This window comes from Mus musculus, chromosome 6 (assembly GCF_000001635.26).
Source record: "Mus musculus strain C57BL/6J chromosome 6, GRCm38.p6 C57BL/6J".
Lineage (NCBI taxonomy): Eukaryota > Metazoa > Chordata > Mammalia > Rodentia > Muridae > Mus > Mus musculus.
The window spans coordinates 139,867,168-139,887,039 of record NC_000072.6 but is presented as its reverse complement, the minus strand read 5'-3'; the positions used below and the strand labels follow the sequence as shown (position 1 = coordinate 139,887,039).

Below are 19,872 nucleotides of genomic sequence, written 5' to 3'. Positions count from 1 at the left end.
GTGTGCTAGATTTAATGACCTTCACTGAGGCACCAGATATCTATGATAGGTTCATACAGAACTTGCTTCTTTTTCAGTGAATAAGAATTTCCTTTTTAAGTTCTAAAATCTCTGTGACGTTAGAGAACACATTTAAAGAGGAAATACAGCTTCTACAAAAATGTACACTCAAATTTCTCTATCTATGACCTCCATACCTACAAGTCCAACTTACCATGATCTAAAAATTTTGTGAAAATAATTTAGTCTGTATGGAACATAGCCATACATACCTCCTCTTACCATAAGTTTCTGAGTAATACAGGAGAGATTATATACTATGTCCATTGCGTTAATTTAAATAAGTCTAGAGACTGAGGAAATTAGGAGGACGCTGTAGGTAATATATGTATACCATGTTGTTGTATAAGGGACTTGAATATCTTTGGGAAATTCTGGACAAAGAAGAATCTTTTAGGTACTCAAAGAGTTGTAAAAAAAGTACACATAATTTATAACCTTTTTAATTAAAATCCTAAATGCTCTGCTTAAGTTTCATTATCACTTATAATTGACCTTCGAAAACCTATTCTATTCGTTGCTTAAGGGTTTAAAAAAGTAATCTATATTTTAAAAATTCAATATGCACAAATAACAGATCATAGATTATAAGAACTAGTTTGGTGTTGTGAGGAATCACAAGCAGAAATGATCCCACTGTCTTAGTCTTCTCTATCCATTTCTTTCTTGTGTGTCCGATGGAATGCGGAGCAGGAAATGTCCTTGAGATATTGATCCTGACCAAAAGACTCGAAGAAGACATGAGTAGACAAATCAGATCTAAAATTATAAAGGTGTGGAAATAAAACCTTACGATGATTAGAAAGCCAGAGTGACTCTTGAGGGTTAAGAAGGAATCTTGGAGATTTCCTTAGAGGTAAACAGGGAATGGGCCAAAAACGAGACAGGATGGTAATGACCGCTGGGAAGCCACTTCTGAGGACTCCTGCAGGAACTTTTAAGGCAGCAATGACAGCAGACTCGGCACAAACATCTCCAAGGAGCGTTCAGTAGGAGATCCAGGTGCTGCTTTTGGAGAGGGGTGTCCATCTTCTGCTGAGTTTCAAGGATGTCAGATGTGAGGATCCCTGTGTACGCACAGCTGCAGGACATCTTGACTAAACCACGACCTGGTTTATGGAGTTACAGGTACCCAAGAACCTGCTGTAGAAGAGTTGATCTTGACCCTCCAGACAACCAGGAATCTGGTCTTCTACATTCCAGGACCTCATCTCTACCCATCCCCTGGCTGTGCCTCCTGTTGGCTATGTCTCTTGAAATTTGTCTCTTTTCTCTTGGATTTTGCTTTACTAATTTAAATATGAGGTTAGAAGTTTTACCACTTCACGGGGATTTTTATGATAATGAGGTTAAGAAAAGCACTTCCAACAGGGCCTGGCAGATAAGAAGCACTACCTTAGGTGTTAGCTATTAAATGTCTTCTGTGTCGTTAGTGTAGCTGGGTGTTGCAATTGCACTTTACCTCAAATAGAGATGTTTTATGTTATGACAGCCATAGAAATTGGAAAGTTGTAGTCTGCCTCCTCTCCTGATTTACTCGAGGGGGGTTGATGTAAGCAAGCAAAGTATTAGTTAAGATGGAATGATGCAATACGGTATATAATTGAGCAATATGTAGAATGTAAAAAGTAGCTTATCCTGTAGAATCATGGGAGGAAAGATTAGTGAGTGCCGAAAAACAAGGTTTCAAGGATGATATATTAGTCGCCTAGAGTCTCAAGGTTAAGTAAGATTGAAAGTCAGATCACATGCCCCCTCCAAAAATTTATGTTTTATATATGAGTAAAGTTGACAAATATAGGGACAACTCTATTTTATATCATGAAAATGATTCTATCCTGGGAAACTTTGAATTGGGAGTAATAGAAGGGGTTGAATGAGTTTTGACAGAGACGTTCAGAGCATGGGGGAGGAGAGGTGGTACTAAGCACAGGATGGTGCTTTCTATTTTGTGTAACTAGATGCTGCCTAATCCTGCAGTGGAGAACAAGTCGAAACCTGCTTCGTACAAAGTTGTAGAAGAAAATTCAACTAGCAAAGAAGAGCATCTGTAATGTGCACTTGCCCTGGCAGAGACAGAGCATCGGATCTGTAGGATAAGCCCACTACCGTGAGGCTGCTGGCTTGGATCTACTGCCTATACGTGGGTATGTCCCTTTGAAATGGACAGAGGCCCTGCATCAGCATTGAGATCATTAACACTCAAGGTCATGTCCATGCTCCTGTAGTCTGTCTACAGTTTTTCTCTGGCCAGGGCCTCACAGAGCTTTCTTTACTTCAGTCCCTAAATACCTGTGTGGTAAGAAGGACTACTCAACAGCTGTTCCATAATTACCCAGCCAATGTCAATGTATCATCTCAAACATGGGCTCTGCAGTCTAGCCACACACTCCCCTCTTTTACTTCCTCTGCACCTCCCCAAGCTATCCCCCAGTCTCTACCATGCTCAGCTTCCATGTCAGGCCAACTGTCTGTCACACTAGGATGTACGTTCCACTAAAATCCACCCCTGAAGGGATACCCTGGTTCAGGGTGCTATTTGGGTGCTATCCAGGTCCACTCATTCTGCATGAAATTAATAGGACACAGCTAGATTAGAGGAATAAACTTCTGTTATATCATCCATGGAGTTTCTTTGAGCTTCTAGGACCTGCAGGATTCGTACTGTGGGTCCTACTCTTCCCAAGGTTAGGCTGTGAGCCTTCCTGAGTGCCTCTACCCATGAGCTGAGACAACTCGAGATCTCCCGAATCCTGAAACCCAGGAGCTGTACTGTTTATGCCCTGAAGTGAATGACTGGCCGTAGTCAATGATTGATATTTATGATTTTGTTTTTAGAAAATACAAAATAGTTTATTAAAAGGGGATTATAGTTTTAGTTTTTGCTTTTCTTGAGACAGATCTTTCATTGTAGACCATGCTCACCTAGAACTATAAAAACCAAGCTCACTTTGAATTTATGGTATTCCTCCTGCCTTATCCTCCTGAGTTGAGGATATTTTTAAAGAGTGAAAAAGCAAACATTAAACAAAACAAAACAAAACAAACAAACAACCCTATCAGTCTTTTGTATGAATCTTTAATGGTAGATTAAAACACATGAAACTAAACTAAGCTAACTATGTAGCAGAACCCCCCCTCCCCGTACCCCACTTACTCTTAGCAGGTTTTGCCCCTCCCCTCTCCCAGGTCTTAGAAGGGTTCTGGTCACCCCCCCCCCCACCATCTTAGCAGGGTTCTGTCCCTGTATTGGCTAGTTTTGTGTCAACTTGACACAGCTGGAGCTATCACAGAGAAAGGAGCTTCAGTTGGGGAAATGCCTCCATGAGATCCAACTGTAAGGCATTTTCTCAATTAGTGATCAAGGGGGAAGTCCCCTTGTGGGTGGGACCATCCCTGGGCTGGTAGTCTTGGTTGTATAAGAGAGCAGGCTGAACAAGCCAGGGGAGGCAAGCCAGTAAGGAACATTCCTCCATGGCCTCTGCATCAGCTCCTGCTTTCTGACCTGCTTGAGTTCCAGTCCTGACTTCCTTGGTGATGAACAGCACTATGGAAGTGTAAGCAGAATAAACCCTTTCCTCCCCAACTTGTTTCTTGGTCATGATGTTTGTGCAGGAATAGAAACCCTGACTAAGACAGTGCTCCTTCCCTGCCTTCCAAAGGTTTCTGTGCTCCGGGTCTTAGCAGGGGTTCTCTGGAACAGGGTCTTAGCAGGGGTTCTCTGGAACAGGGTCTTAGCAGGGGTTCTCTGGAACAGGGTCTTAGCAGGGGTTCTCGGGAACAGAAAGATGGGATTAGGCAGGACCTGAGCTCTTTTCCTTGCTTCAGAGGGTGGCAGGGAGGAAGACTCTTCATCCTCTGCGTCTTTATTTTCTCTTCTGCATGTTTATTGTCAACATTAGAAAGTCTAAGGACCCTTCCGGGTTCACAGTTCCACCATTCTTTGATTCCTTCAATTCCACTGCAGGCCAGGCAAGCTGCCTGTCTATTGAAGTTCATAAGAAAATGATTTCTGATCTGATTGAAGTTCTGCCCAGTTGAAGACTCCCTGCACTCTCACAATGAGGAGACATTCTTTATTGTCCATTGTGGAATGGCGAAGGAAAGTCAAACCCAGGCGGGGTTCCATTTTAGTTAATGTTTCTTTTCAAAGCATACATACCAGTGAAAAGAGTGCACTCTCTGTTGAAAATATTAGTGGTTATAAGATTTAAACAAGAGTTGCTCTGAAGACTCACAGAGAAAAGAGGACCCACATTTGCTTTCCTTGAACTGATTCCGGGGATAACTATGAATGATGTTTACCGAGTACTTGAAGTTGGCTGAGTTATTCTCTCCATTCAAAAAGAAAAGCTCTGTGGGGTCTTCCATTGTAAAAGCACCATTCTTCGCCCAGAGCCCTGGAGTCTAACTGATATCCTCTGCATTCTGGTGAGACTCTTACCTTGAACCACGCTAGTGTTTTCCAGACTTGCTTAATAAAAAAATAGATTAAAATAGATGACAGTCTCAGGCCTTTGACTAAATACCTCAATATTTGTATTGTCTTGCAGATGAAAGTACCAACCTGTTCCTTTTCATAAATCTCTTTTTCCAAAATTGTTTTTCTGGACAGAGTTCAAGTAGAATAACCAATTTATTCATGTCAGCCCTTGCTCTTTGCAGTGACCTCTTATTGAGCAATCTGCTAGAGGAGGAAGCTGGTTAGCAAACAACGGTGTCTGCTGCTAAGGCCTTCCGCCTGTAGATGTGCACACTTCTCTGTTTCTGTTCATTGAAAATGGGGGCATAGATGGTTCTAGCTCTGCCACCTTAATACCAATGACTAGTCAACCTGAGGCCACCACAAATGTGGCCCATATGTCAACACACACAAACACATGTACACATTTGCAGCTCCTTACTTGGTGAAATGACTTGTGGCTTCCAGGTCTGTGTCTTGTGGGCGAAGATTGTTATGTACATACTTCAGGTCTTCGATTCCCCTTAGCTCAGGCAGTCCTGCATGCAGCATCTATATAGCAACAAAACCCAAAACCAAAAAAGAAAGAATAAATGCAGACAAAATGGGTCTTCCTTGGCTCACTGTGGTGATAGACATGCAGATAGTTTAGTTTGCTTTGTCATGCCTTTCATTTTGTCTGCATGAACAGACATAATTTTGTGCTTTTAAATCCCTCATAGTTAGTGGTGGGTATAAACAACCAAAATAACATAAAGAATAATTACAATTGGTAGGGTGTTTGCACAGTCATGACTCCATTGCATTCTCATCATAAAACAGCGAAGAAAACATGATCACATGGCAATTGCCTTGTCAGAATTTTTGGACCTACCATTTAAAATCTGAGTGATTTTGAGAAGTTCCTGGACTCTTTTAAACCTCTATTTTCTCACATCTAAAGGAGCACAAAATTACCTGACATGTTCTGGAAGAATCGAAATCTGTTTCATCATATGATTACATATAGTATTAGTTTGAAGATGACAAGGCTGTGCATACTGCAGAAGATGTGTAGATATGGCTCAGTCAGAGATGCAAGGACATTGCATAAAAACCACTTCTCTGACTCTATGGCTCCCTCTATACAAATTCAACTTTCTGTGCGTAAGGGCAAGTATATTCATTAAATATCATTAAAGCAAAGAAATTAAGAACAGATTTGTGAGTTTCCTCTCCTCATCTTTAAGAAGATATCTGTTTCCATTGTACTGTAGTGTGGAGGGATATTATTCTTTCTACTTGTATACATTTTTTGAGCAAACTCTTTGAATTATTATTTTTCTAAGATGCAGAAGAAAAGGAGGGAAAGGGTAGAGGAAGGGAAGGAGGAGGGAAGGAGGAGAAAGACATATTACCAATACTCCTATGACTAATAGGATAAATGTTCTGCCTAGAATACACACTTGTGCAATGAGAAGTTAATCTTATTAATAAAGATGAAGTGTGTATGTTGTGATGGAGGACCGGTGAAGTCATAGGTAATTCCTGTAGGAAACAAGTGATTTTGCAACTATTATTGCCACTGTAAGCCCAGTAAGGCTTGAGGTCACACGCCCAGAAGAGACCACAGTGTTCTCGATGTGCTAAAAGAAAGAATCCCTGTGAATCTACCAGAACACAGAATATTATGTGTCTGAGTGCCAGAAAACAGAGGCAAAGTAAAACATTTCAGCAATAGTAAAGATTTAAAACACATATTCTAAAATCAAGAGAGTACTATTCAGCATGTACCACAACTAAGACAGTTCACCATGGTTGGTATTAAAGATAGGGTACACGAAGCCAAAGAAGAGGCTGGACTAGAATGTGGTGTGCAATGGAGACAATATTGGGTTTAAATATACATAGGTGGGGTTGGAGCGATCACTCACTAGTAAGAGCTTGTGCTGCTCTTGCAGAGGATCTGAGATCAGTTGCTAGCACCCATATCTACTGGCACAATCTATTGTCACTCCTGCTCCAAGGGATCAAATGCCAAAACAACTATTAACTTTATACATACATCCCTATAGGTAGATGATGGAGATAGAGATAGAGACAGAGATGATATAGAGCTAGAGATAGATATGGAATATATGTATATAAACACACACAGAGAGAGAGAGAGAGAGAGAGAGAGAGAGAGAGAGAGAGAGAGACAGAGACAGAGACAGAGAGAATTTGTCTAAATGGTTGGATACATTGAGAGATGTGACAGTTGAAAGCCACAGTTGCAGATGTGGCCTGAGGAGTCATTAGCACAAGTAAGTGCGACCAAGCCAACACTGCCAGTCCTAGAGATGAGTCTCCTGCCTGCCCTCCTGGGTTATTCCTGGCATCTTAACTTTGCTGTTTGTAAACGTGAGCAATTCCGGGCCAGGGAGATGATTCATCAGGTACAGGTGCTTATGTCCAAGCCGACCACCTGAATCCAGTTCTTGGAACCATGGTTTAAAACGAGCAAATTCTCCTCACTCCTGGCTTTTCTCCTCATCCCTGCTTCTTATCTTGATTTACAGTGGTGTCAATACCCAACCAGGAAGAAAGCCATGTTTCATTTTCTCTTTTTTTTCTGATTCTCTACAGCAGTTATTAATTTCATTAAAAACACTTAGCAGCCTGCTACATTCCTTCCCAGCCTTCACTGCAGGCATTATCACAGCAATTTACATCTATATGATGCCTAAATGGTTTCGCTAACTTTTCTTTACACCTGATGGTGGAAATAAATTACTGTCATAACTTCTGAATTGTGAGCCCAAAATCTGAGCAAAATGATGGTACTCTCTTCACTACAAACACTTGGTCATTTTTTCATCTCCCTATGCACTACTCAGTGGTGTCTGTACTCTGTCTTTACACTCCTTCATAATGTAAAACTTGGAAACTCTTATCAGTCATATATATATAAATATATATATGATCTAGTTAATTCTTCAACAACTATAAAACTATATAACTATATATAACTCTCTCTCAAACTATATATAACTACATAATTATATAACTATATAACTATGTATATATATCCTGGCTAAGAATACCTTTTCTTTTCCTTTCTTGACTATTGGAAGTCTTTATCTTACTTTGACCACTTTTAAAGTCCTATCTTCCAGTTTTGATCATTTTTGTTCATGTCAGATATGAAGTTCCTTGAGAAGACAACTGGACCTTTACTTTGTATTGAAATTGTTTAAGCACTAGCATGGTGCTTTTTTAGCAAGTGGAATCTATTGAACATCTAGTGCATAATGACTGCATAGGTGAATGAATAAATGATTAGAGAAACACTAAGTATTATTATGTTTTAAAGCCTCACTATGGCAAACTTAATACTACTAAATAACAAAACTCAGCTCTAGAGCTACACATTTCCTATGGCAAGTAGAATCTAGATTAGCTTTTTTCTTGTCTAGCACTGGATGTTTCAGAGATGTCTATGGACTGACTGAGAAAGATTCTTGTTTTAACCACTGCATGAACATTTATTTGCTAAGAACAGAGTTCTGTGGAGTCTGAATTACATTCTAGTCTCTCTGGACTCACAATAGCTTGTTCAGGACTCTGTCAAATATTTTTATTGGGTCACATAGTATACTTACTTTCTCCTCTGCCAATTTATATATTTTTATCATCTATCTATCTATCTATCTATCTATTATCTATCTATCTATCTATCTATCTATCTATCTATCTATCTGCTGACACATGCATACTATGACAAAACCGATGAGTCCAACTCTCTTTCCATCATATGACTGAATATATGTAACAAGTCTCGTTTCCTGTCCTATTCCTTTGAAAGGAGTCTTTGAGTCTTTATAATACAATAAAATACAAAGCCACCTATCTATCTATCTATCTATCTATCTATCTATCTATCTATCTATCATCTTCCACTTAGCTGTATCTGATCCAATGCAACTGTGTTTCAGTGTTTTTGTACAGAGTGCATGGGTGATATGTGTAACTGGGGCAGCAGGAAGAGAAAAGGCAGCTGGTACAGATATGAGCCAACACTGGATGGATGAGTCATGTGTTTTTAAGGACAGGAGTTTTGTTTTGTTTCTATTCTCCTGCTACTAAGTCCAGCTCTCTTTTAATAGCTTCGCTTAGGGAAGCAGTGCTCTTTCCTTACCATATAGGGAATCGAGAAAGATTTCTGCTGGGAAATCTCTGATATAATAATGGGAGTGATAAACATTTGAAGCCGGTGAATGGTCCCTGTGTTCTTTGAGAGTCTTCCATAATAGTTCATATTGATTTTTTTAATGGGAGAAGAGCTGAGGAGGCACAGGCTTTTATATTGGTGAACTCAGCCAGGAGCACACTTGGGTCTCCTACAGATGTTGCTTTTAAGCAAGATGAGAATTACATAGATTACTCCTTGCTTGCTTTTCCCATGTGGAAACAAAAGCACAGCAGATATCTGGCAACAAGATGCTTTCTGCTGGGGACGGGTCATTAACTCCACATTGAACCGACTGCACGCCTGTGCCTCATGATCCTGGGTATTGATCATTTGCAGAAGCCAGCCTTGATGACCCGGGCCAGGCATTTCTCAACTTGTAACTGGGTCATGGTGTAGTGCATTGAACTGTGCTTAAAGACATCAACACAAGAGTCAGAATGGAGAAAAAGGTCATATTAAATGTGTATATAGAAAGCAGAATTTTTTTTTTACAAATTTAAATTTGGTTTTAATTTAAAAGAGGTTTTAGCTAGACAGTGTGTGGTCCTGAAATAACCACTGAAGACTTTATCTGAAGAGTCACAGAGGACTCTTATATACTAGAGTATGTACATACTGGAGTAAAACAGGGAAACTGGCTAGAAACCAAGAACCACACACCCCAGTATGTGCACTCCAGTACAGTATGATTTTCACTTACAAATGCTGGGATCCTCAGTTACTTATATGCACAAATTTTATCATCACTCTTCAACTTAAAATTTTAAGTCTCTAGGTTTTATATTTTATCCTCTCATTAATAGTTCCTAGCACATAGTAGGCTCTTGAGAGCTCATGGACTCATGAGTAAGATCTTGGGAGAGTCCAACTAGATCATGCCAGAGTTTGACAGTACATGAGAATTGATAGTGCCTAGAAATTCATTATATAAATAAAGTCATTTTCCTTGATTTAGTGCTTGTAGAGTTAGTTTTCTCTGTGTCATAGAATTAGCTTGTTATGAGCTGTAAGCCATCCCATAAAAGCAATAGAGAAAAAGAGAATTGGGAACTAGAACAAAGATCTATAAAGAAAAATTCCTGGCTACAGTTGGAGATCCTGATGCCTGGGGATGTTACTCAGTAGGAGAGATGCAGGCTCAATTCCTATCACAGAATAAAAAAAAAATACTGAACCAAACCAAACCAAAAGAACACAAAAAATCCCCCTGAATTATGAAGTAATTAGTAAAATTGAGAAATTGACCCTTCAGTTTTAATGAATACTAATTTGAATTTTACATGTGAGTGCGTGATCTTGTAATGGTCAGTTCATTTTTTAATTGATTGCTTTGATTGGTTGGTTGATTGATTTTTGAGTCAAGATTTCATGTAGTCCAGGCTGGCTTTAAACTTGCTTTGTAACCAAAGATGACCTTGTACTTCTGACCCTCCTGCCTCTTTCTCCCAGGTTCTGCATTTTGGAATTACAAGTGTGTAGCACCACAGCCAATTGTCTTCAGTGCTGGGCCAGCACTTTACCAACTGAAATATATTCCTAACCTGACAGTATTTAAAGTAAATTAACAATTATCTTATATTATCACATTAATTAACTGAACTCTACTATATGGCAGATACTATCATAAATCCTTTATGTTAATTATCAGCTAGAGTTATGAAAATTAATCTATTAATATCTTAGCATAATGCCTGGTCCATATGATGCATTTATTATCAGGCAATTTATCCATCAATTCCATAAGGTAAAAGTTATTATCCTCATTTTAAATGGAAACAGTACATAGGTTAAGTATAAATTTAACCTTTAAATGCTAAGCCTGCATTCAAAATTAGGGAGATCCAACCACCAAATTTGTCTCCTCAACATCTACTAGCAGAATTGAAGTTTCTAAGCCAGCCATTTTTTACTCCAAAAAACACAGATAGATAAACTAGTGGTATGCTACTCTCCTGTGGATGGATGTAATTGTTACAATGGATGTATGCACTTAAAGAAATCATTATATCATTTTCCAAAAGATATTTCTATTGGCCACTTCTTTCCTTTTACCACATGACTATTTCTCATCTCTTTGCTATGGACATTGGGAGAAAACACTGAATCCTTCCGGACCCAAAGCTCAGCAGAACCAATGCATGACACTCAACGCATCAATCTACAGTCTGCTCACTAACTCATCAGTGACATGTTTAGACTTATTTCGTTGTGAGGTAAATGTGCATGTGTGTGTATGTGGTTTTGTGCCTATTTGCATGCAGGTCCCTGTGGAGTACAGACAAGTGCATCATATCCCTGGAGCTGAAGTTAAAGGCAGTTGTTGGACTTGTGAGCTGCCGGGTGTGAGGGCTGGGAACTGAACTCGGGTGCTGTGCAAGAGAAGTTTATGCTTTTAAACCGCTGAGCCATCTCTCCAACTCCAGAGTTTGTATTCTTGACCCTGAATTTCTTAATATGAATGAATAGCGCTCAAGTGTTCAAAGGCAGATATTGAGACAAAAGAGCCAGGATGAATCTGCCTCATCTATGTTATGAAGTTTACTTCATATGTAAGTCAAATGGGGACAATACAGCCAAAGAAGTTAGTTTAAAAATGACTTTTTTTTTCTGAGCCCTAATCCACTCTGCATGGGGATCCCCTCTGAATGCACTAGTAACTCTGTGTTTGGTGACTTCCAAGATGAAAACTATGAACTAACTGTAAGTTGCCAAGAAACATGTTTGCTTGCTCACTCCTTTCTGCGTTAAAAACTGTTTTAAAATGGAGGTGGGGGAACTCCAAACCATTAGAAGTAGACAGCTGGATGAGACACCATGGAAGCTTTCTACTCTCCAAGGGACTTACCATCTCTAGAAGGCTCAGGATCAACTGGCTGTGTTTCCTGACGATGTTGTAAGCTCTGCAGCAAAGCTCCACGAAGTCTTGAAAATGCTGTGTGTTTTTTCCACCCTCAGTAATAAAGTACTCCATCTCTGAAGTAAAAATGAAAGGGGCTCTGTCCCTATAAATAAAAAGATAGCAACAACCATGAGGAGGTCACATGGTTTGGAGGGTTAATGCAGAAAGTCACTGCAACTTATTTCCACTGGAGTTTGTTTGTTTGTTTTTGTTTTGTTTTTTGGTAGTCTAGTGTGGGTTATTGCAGCAGATCAGTGGAAAAACTTAGTAATTGAAGACTTTGAATAACTGGTCTGGGGAGGAGAAAGGGTAAGTTGTGCTACAATGTTCCTCTACACTCTGTCAAATGTTTAATTCCCAACTACGTTTGGACACAGTGTATCTACTAAAAGAAGATAGGCTCCAATGAACAGTACAGTAAGAGTTCTGCCAAGTCCTCACTGGCAGTATATTTACTGACACACTGGGAGGTGATAAAACAGAACTTGAGTTCTTAAAAAATAGCCTTAAAAGCTCTTTTCTTTCCCTCTGAAGGGTGACTCCTTAGGAAGAGAATTTGGATAAAAGTTAAGATATTTTAATGCCAATCTCTTTCAGAAGATAATTTGTGAAACAACAGCAACAGATGTAACCAATTCCCTGTCATATGTGTAGTGAACAGGGAGTTTTAGAAAGTAGCTATAATTCATTTCACATATGACTCAGTGAAAAAAATGCTGAGCACACCAGGACAGTGCTAACCTTGTTTTCTCATAAGTCACACTGCCCCCTGGAGTCCCAAGGATGGAAAAGCAGGTTCCATCTCCAAAATTATTAGACATGCTAATCCTGAGATGAAGCCTTAGCCACTCAAGGAGAAGCGAAGCAGGTAGGGGGAGGGGCAGGCACATCTCTATCTGATGAGGTTTCAGCATATAGATCAGTGAGGGCGATTTTGCACCAACCTGACCTAGATTCTTCTAGCAGCATCTAGATTTGGACACAGTTTGTGGTTAAAATAGAATGACATGTTTTAAATTTGACAGCCTGGGTTCACATAAGGTTATATCAAATCACAACTGGAGAAATTGAGAGGTAGTTCAGGGAGCCTTTAGAATAGAATAGTGTTCCTTGCTGGTACAAGGCTTTGCTGTTTTAATAAAAACATTGTCAAGCTAGAATTCCCACTGATATGACTTAACTAGACCTTTCTGAAGTATGGGACTCAAATGGAAAAGCCATGCAAGCACACTTGAAGAAGTAGATTCTAGCTACCAGCCAAGCAGTTTCTAAAACAGTGTTTGGGTGTGGTTGTTTTAAAATGTTAATTTAAAGCTGGGCACTGTGGTTCACACCAGCAAATCCCAGCATATCAGTGGCTACACAGACTATGAGTTTGAGACCAGCCTAGACTACATGTTGACTTCCAGGTAAGCCTGGTCTCAGAGGTGGGGTCCTGTCCCAAAGTGAAATAATAAAATTTATATGTTACAATACATGCTTATTATCAAAAGTGGTCAGAATAACAAAAAGCATTCCCTTGGCTTTGATTTCTTTGCACAGTAACGTATTCAATAAACTCTGTTGCGTTCCACACCAAGCAGAAGCTCTCGGGCGCCAGCTCCGATGCCTCAAACTTTGATCACTGGTTTTGCTATTGGCCTTGCTGGGTTTCCCACTCATCCCGTGATACACTTTGTGGGCTATGCTTCAGCAAGGCTGGGAGAAGAGATGTTGGAAACACGAGATAAAAGCACAGGGTCTAATCTTGAACGCGCTGTGACTTCATTTTCTCATGTTTAAAATGTGTGCCAGACACTCAGCTGCTAGACTTCATGAGAGAGCCAGCTTGGAAAAGCTGCCCGAGTCAGGCCCACAGAGCGCATTGTGCACTTCAGGGGGTTCTGTGGCTTGGGGAGGCTCAAAGCACAGAGCCTGGGCCAGAGGCCCCGCGATTCAGATTTCAAGTCTGGGTTTTGTGTATCACTAGATCTTGCCCTTGGTGAGAGACTTACCAGCTCCATTCTGAAATTTCATTCTTTATCAAATGGGCTGGAAACGGTTGCTCATTGATATTGCTGAGAGGATCTCATAGCTTAGAGGACAGGAAAGTACTTACTACATGGCAAGCACTGGATACATTTTAGATGTCATTGTTGTGTATTACCGTGAGTCTTCAAACGGCCACGAGTGTTCGCCGAGCTGAGCCTTCTCACAACTAAGGCGCCTTCTGTCTTCTCACTCAAAAATGGCATCAATTTCTACTTTTTAAGTTAGCATTTATTTTAATCCTGGCCTTCATCACCATAAACTGCTTGGGTGTGTGGGTCTTTACATGGGCCTTTTATTTCATTATATATTTGTTAGATCATGTACGGTTGCGGTTTTCACTATTGCTAATTGTGGTCCTTTGAAGAATAATTGTGGCCCCGTAGGCTCACGGTTTAAGTATGTGGTCCCCAGTTTGTGACGCTGTTTGGAGAACCTTTAGGAAGTGGAGCCCGGGTGGATGGAGGGAATACAGTTCTGGGCTTGGGCCTTGAGAGATCAACGCACCACCCCACGTTTTACTCTCTCTGTCTCTGCTTCGAGTGTATATAGATGTGATCAGTCAGCTTCCTGCTCTGTGAGCCCGTCACACCTTTCGGGAATAAAGGATTCTATCCCTCCGGAGCCATAGCAAACCCTTATTATTTCTTTAAGTTTCTCTTGGTCCTGTATTTTATTACAGTAAAAGAAAAGAACCTTAGACCCCAAATTTTAGGAAAGTTTTAGAAATATCTTAGACTTCTATAATCAGAAACAAATCTACAATATTTTTTCCCTGTCTTATACTATTTTTTACTATGAAATGAACTTTGGAAATTGTTTTAGAAAAATCTAAAATATTATAAATTCCTGAACTTTTTTTTATATATATATACTTTTTATTAGGTATTTCCTGAACGTTTTTTAACATGACAAATATACTTTTTTCTTTCCAACTAATAAAATCACAATTGGCCAAACTAATTTCTCTTAGGAACCTTTTGTGGTTCCGAATAATGATACTGTCTTAGTCCCTGGCAACTGCTATGAGACATCAGGTGCAGAAAACCCACACATAAACTCAAGTATCTGAAAGAAACATCCAAAATGAAAGAAAAACTTAAACTAACACCAACATTGCAGAAACAGATTTCACAATGCAAGCATCACAGTTGAAATGGTCTGGGAGTCCAACAAAATAAAAGCCTCCATCTTTATACATCTTTGTTGACTTCTAGTAAATTTCATAAGAATTGCACTAGAACTCTTCTGTGAATGAAAGGGAGTGTTATAGACAATGAGGAATCTATCTGGTTCCCATACTTTACAGAAGCTTTGGCTGTGCTGTGGTTTGTGAATTAGCTCATGTGTGTCTGTGAGCATGTATGCATGCACATGCATATTTGTTTGTGCATGTGTATTTGTGTATGTGTATATGTGTGTGTGTATGGTATATATGTGTGCGTATGTATGTGTATACATATGTGTGTGTGTTCTCTCCTCTCCTCTTCCTTTCTCTCTCACCTGCCCTTCTCTGACGCTTTAATGCTGACCCAGTCATAAAGCTTAAAGTATTTTACCTGCAATAAATCTTCCCAGGGCGGGAAAGATTGCTCCCTGGGTAAAGTCACTTGTCACCAAACTTGATCATCTGAGTTAGAAACCTAAGAACCATGGGATGATAGAAAACTCACTTTAATGACTTGTCCTCTGAATTTTGTTTTGTTTGTTTTGTTTTCCGAGACAGGGTTTCTCTGTGTAGCCCTGGCTGTCCTGGAACTCACTTTGTAGACCAGGCTGGCCTAGAACTCAGAAATCTGCCTGCCTCTGCCTCCCAAGTGCTGGGATTAAAGGCATGCGCCATCACCGCGTGGTGTGAATTTTTCTTGTATACCCTGGCACACACACATGCATACAACATAAATAAAATGCTAATTTTAAAAAGAAATATTCCTTAATAAAACATTTTCCTTGCTGAAAGTCTTTTATAGAAAAAAAAATGAATTGTATGGTTTTCAGAAGCAAAGGAAGCCCTTCTCCTTCCTTTACACAGTATCTGAATCTGAAACAATACATTGATGGTATTCTGCTCCAAACAGCAAATAAAATAAAAGTAGCCTACATAGTGACTAGCTGGTGATAATTTAGCATATTTATGTGGGAAGACCACAGAGTAAGCTTGTTGTGATTCTTACATCGTGTTTCCAAAATTAACTTTTGTATAAACGTATGACTAGCGTTTCTCCAAAACTGGCATTCAGTAAAAATGCTGAGAGTGTTTTCCAGATTTCCAGCAGATGTAAGGAGTGGTCTGGTGTTTTAAAAATGCTGATACCCTTGGAAATGTAAGAATATATTATAAGCAGATAGTAATTACTGAGGATACATTTATTTGATATAAGGAATATTAGGTATTCATATTTGACATTTACTGCTACTTTTATGTCAGCTCCCCATATAGCCATAGAGCAGTTCTGTACAAAGCATTGATGTGCTAAGGTCATTGTCAGAACCTTTGCCAGTGGTTGATGCACTGAGGATGCACTAACTGAGGTCTGCTGCTGCTGCACGTTCTGTGACTCGAACCTAAGAGGTCTACCCACAAACATCAGAGCACTACCGCTAACTATCGATAGGCATTTACAGAGCCTCTGCTCTATACTGTGCAAGACCTGTATGTGAAATTAAAGAGCTTTCAAAAGCATTATGTTGTGGTCTGGGGATACAGCTCAGCTGCTAGACTGTTTGTCTGTCATATGAAAAGTCTTGAGTTTCATATCCAGGACAACATGAATGTGACTGTGGTGGGACATGCCAGTAATCCAGAGCTAGGCAAAAGGAGGAAGGGGCGGGGAGGAGGAGGATCAGGAACCTAAGGTCTTCTTGGCTATGTAGTAAGTACGTTTGCAGCCGGCCTGGCAAACATAAGACCCTGTCCTACTTTCTCCCCACAAAAATAGCATTGGTACATAGACAATTTAGATGCATTAAGCGACAAAAATAATGTTAAGAAAAGTTTGTTCCATCTGCAATATGAAGAGATAAGAAGGGTGTATTTGGGCAGATGAGATGAGATTCTTTGTAGAAATTTTTGATTTCATACGAAAATGTTTTATACTAGGATGAGGGTTGTGGCATACAGATACAGAGAAGTGGGAAGACTTGAAACAGGCTCCAAAATTATAAACAAGAAGAGGTGATGACTTGGCACAGGAGGGAACAGTAGTGTCATGAAGTTCAGCTTCTCTTCCGTGTGTGACAGGAAGACTGAAGAGCATCATTTGGAGGGACTGGAAATTCACATCCAACTTATACTGAATGACCAATGCTGCTGACCAAGATTATATAGCACGTGTCTCAGGACCTTAGACAAAAGATCTAGGCTTGTAAAGTCTTGTGGATCAGATGCTGTCTTTCCTTATGTTACTAAATGAATAACACTCAAGTCCCCTGAAAATGACAGGCATACCACCCAGCCATGTCAGGACTCAAGAAATAACATTATTGTAAGTTTCCTGAATGTCTCTTGCCTCATATGTTCTAGATATGGACCCAAAGACATTGGAGACACAGAAATATCAACAGATTCTGACCACATAAAATAAAAGAAAAACACACAGACAAGAAAAACTATTCTCTTTACCCAAACAACCAAATGAAATAAAATATTTTAAAACAAAATCAAAACCAGTCTGCTCCAGCCAAATAATTTTAGAAGAACTAATGATTTCAATTCTACGTTCACACCTAGACATCACATCTTACCAGGTTGCAAGGTGGCACCTTTATCTCTTAGAAGGGTGCTACCACTGGGTATCAGCATAAGGATACACATTTTGGCCAATGGAATAGAATTTGCAACAGTGAAACATACCTATCCAATTGGCAACTGTTGGAAAACTGTTTCATGATGATATTGTGAAAGCAATCCAAAGGACAAAAGGTAGCCTTTGGATATAAGTGGGTATCCATAGACATACATATAAACTTTGATCTAAACTTCATACTTAAAAACAAAATCAAACTAAAAGTATAAAGCACAAAGCTATAAAGCTTTCATAAAAATAAGAGAAAGTTTTGGGACTGAGGCCTAGGCACATCATTTCTGGAATTAAGCATGCTGTTAACATTAGCCAAAACAAATGTGAAAAGAATGCAAAGACAATCAAAAGTCTGTGAAATGATCATTGAAGGTGATAGAGACAATAAACAATCAACGTGAAGAATATAAAGGCATTCTCAATTTTCAACAGTTTAAAAAAAATCAAATGATATAATTAGAGAACAAAGATATTAATAGACATTTCATGACTAAGTATATGAAGATAATCAACAGACACATTATTTTCCTGTATGAAAATGAAACCTACAAATAGAGTACACTTAACCATATGAGTGAAAAATGAGAAGAATGTGGAGAAACTGAATTGCGCACACTGTCTGAGAGGAGTGTGTCACATGTTCTATTTTGGCACTGAATTGTACACACTGTCTGGTAGGAGTGTATCACGTGTCCCATTTTGACACTGAATTATTTTCATTTCTGAAAAACTATTTGTCTTCATCTTCTTGAAATCAGCAGGTGGTTACCTATAACCCAAGAGTTACAGCCTGGCCATTTATCTGAGAAAGGAAAACTTGGACTCATGAATTCCATACATGAGCTGTCCATAGTAGCTTTACTCTTAGTAGTGAGAGACCTTAAGGGATCCGGATGTTCTTCAACAGATGAATGGCTGGACAGACTGCGCTAGGCTCAGATTGTGGAATGTTATTTGTCAATCAAAAGGCACAGCTTTGAAAACAACAGCTTGGATTGACTCTCCAGAGGGGGGGAAAAAGAAAAAATAAAAATAAAACAGACAGTACATTTCAGAGAATTCTATTTATATAACATTCTAGACAGCCCAAAACTATAGAAATGGAGAATGGATGAAAGACTGTCCTGAGATGAGGGAGACGTAGGGTTGGGGACTAGAGGTAACCAGGTGCATCTTGACTGTATCACCGTTGGTACCTTGTGACAAATTATAATTCTACAAGATATTACCATTGGTAAAACGGAATGTATATGTAAGATCTCTTTGTCTTGTTTATTGCACTCACATGTAAATCTACAACTATGTCAAAAGATGTGATTAACCTTTTTATTGAATTACCTGGATGTAGGTTGAAACAGTTTCATAAGATGTGCAGAGAAACAAGACAAGAGGGAGGCTTAGAGAAGCAAACACTTGATGGGTTAGGAGAAAGAACCCATTCTGTAGTAGACCCTGAGAGTGCTGCTTCCCTTTCCTCCTGTGTCCAACCCCTTCTGTGAGTCTCTTTCTGTCTGTCTCTGACTTTGTCTCTGTCTCTCTGTCTCTCTGTCTCTGTCTCTGTCTCTGTGTGTGTGTGTGTGTGTGTGTGTGTGTGTGTGTGTGTGTGACTAAAAAAGCATTTGGATATGAGCCTGTGGGGACCATTCTTATCCAGACCACCACACTAGGAAAGATTGACCATGACTTCGGTTATGCCGGGCAAATGTTCTACCAACAGAGAGAGAGAGGGGGGGGGGAGAGGGAGAGGGAGAGGGAGAGGGAGAGGGAGAGGGAGAGGGAGAGGGAGAGGGAGAGGGAGAGGGAGAGGGAGAGAGAGAGAGAGAGAGAGAGAGAGAGAGAGAGAGAGAGAGAGGGAGAGAGAGGGAGGGAGGGAGAAAGAGAGAGAGAGAGAGAGAGAGAGAGAGAGAGCATCAAGGGAGGCAAGGACTGAAGATTACACCACTTACAAAGCACCTACTGTGTACAAAGGGCTGTTGCTGGCATTCTGTGATCCCTGGGGGTAAGTATGCAATGGATTTTACCTAACTACATTAAAGGTGGAACAACAATATGAACTAAGCAGTACCCCGGAGCTCTTGACTCTAGCTGCATATATATCAAAAGATGGCCTAGTCGGCCATCACTGCAAAGAGAGGCCCATTGGACTTGCAAACTTTATATGCCCCAGTACAGGGGAACGCCAGGGCCAAAAAGGGGGAGTGGGGGGGTGGGTATGGGGGACTTTTGGTATAGCATTGGAAATGTAAATGAGCTAAATACCTAATAAAAAATGGAAAAAAAAATAAAGACAAAAAAATCAAAAATAAAAGAAGAGAAGAAAAGAAAAGAAAAGAAAAAGAAAAGAAAAGAAAAGAAAAGGATGTTGGGGTTCTGCTTATAATTCTTTACCTTATTCTCTTAGCAGAGAGTT

General features: G+C 39.8%; 1 protein-coding gene across 2 annotated transcripts in view; it reads right to left on the bottom strand.

The window, feature by feature from the left end:
• Pik3c2g (phosphatidylinositol-4-phosphate 3-kinase catalytic subunit type 2 gamma) overlaps window positions 1-19,872 on the bottom strand; it is a gene marked incomplete in the record, with an annotated part of 355,213 nt that overhangs the window by 82,245 nt on the left and 253,096 nt on the right. For both annotated transcript variants that reach the window (NM_207683.3, NM_011084.2), the window contains 2 exon segments: window positions 4,965-5,074; window positions 11,581-11,737. In NM_207683.3, the coding sequence (NP_997566.2) occupies window positions 4,965-5,074; window positions 11,581-11,737 (267 nt within the window).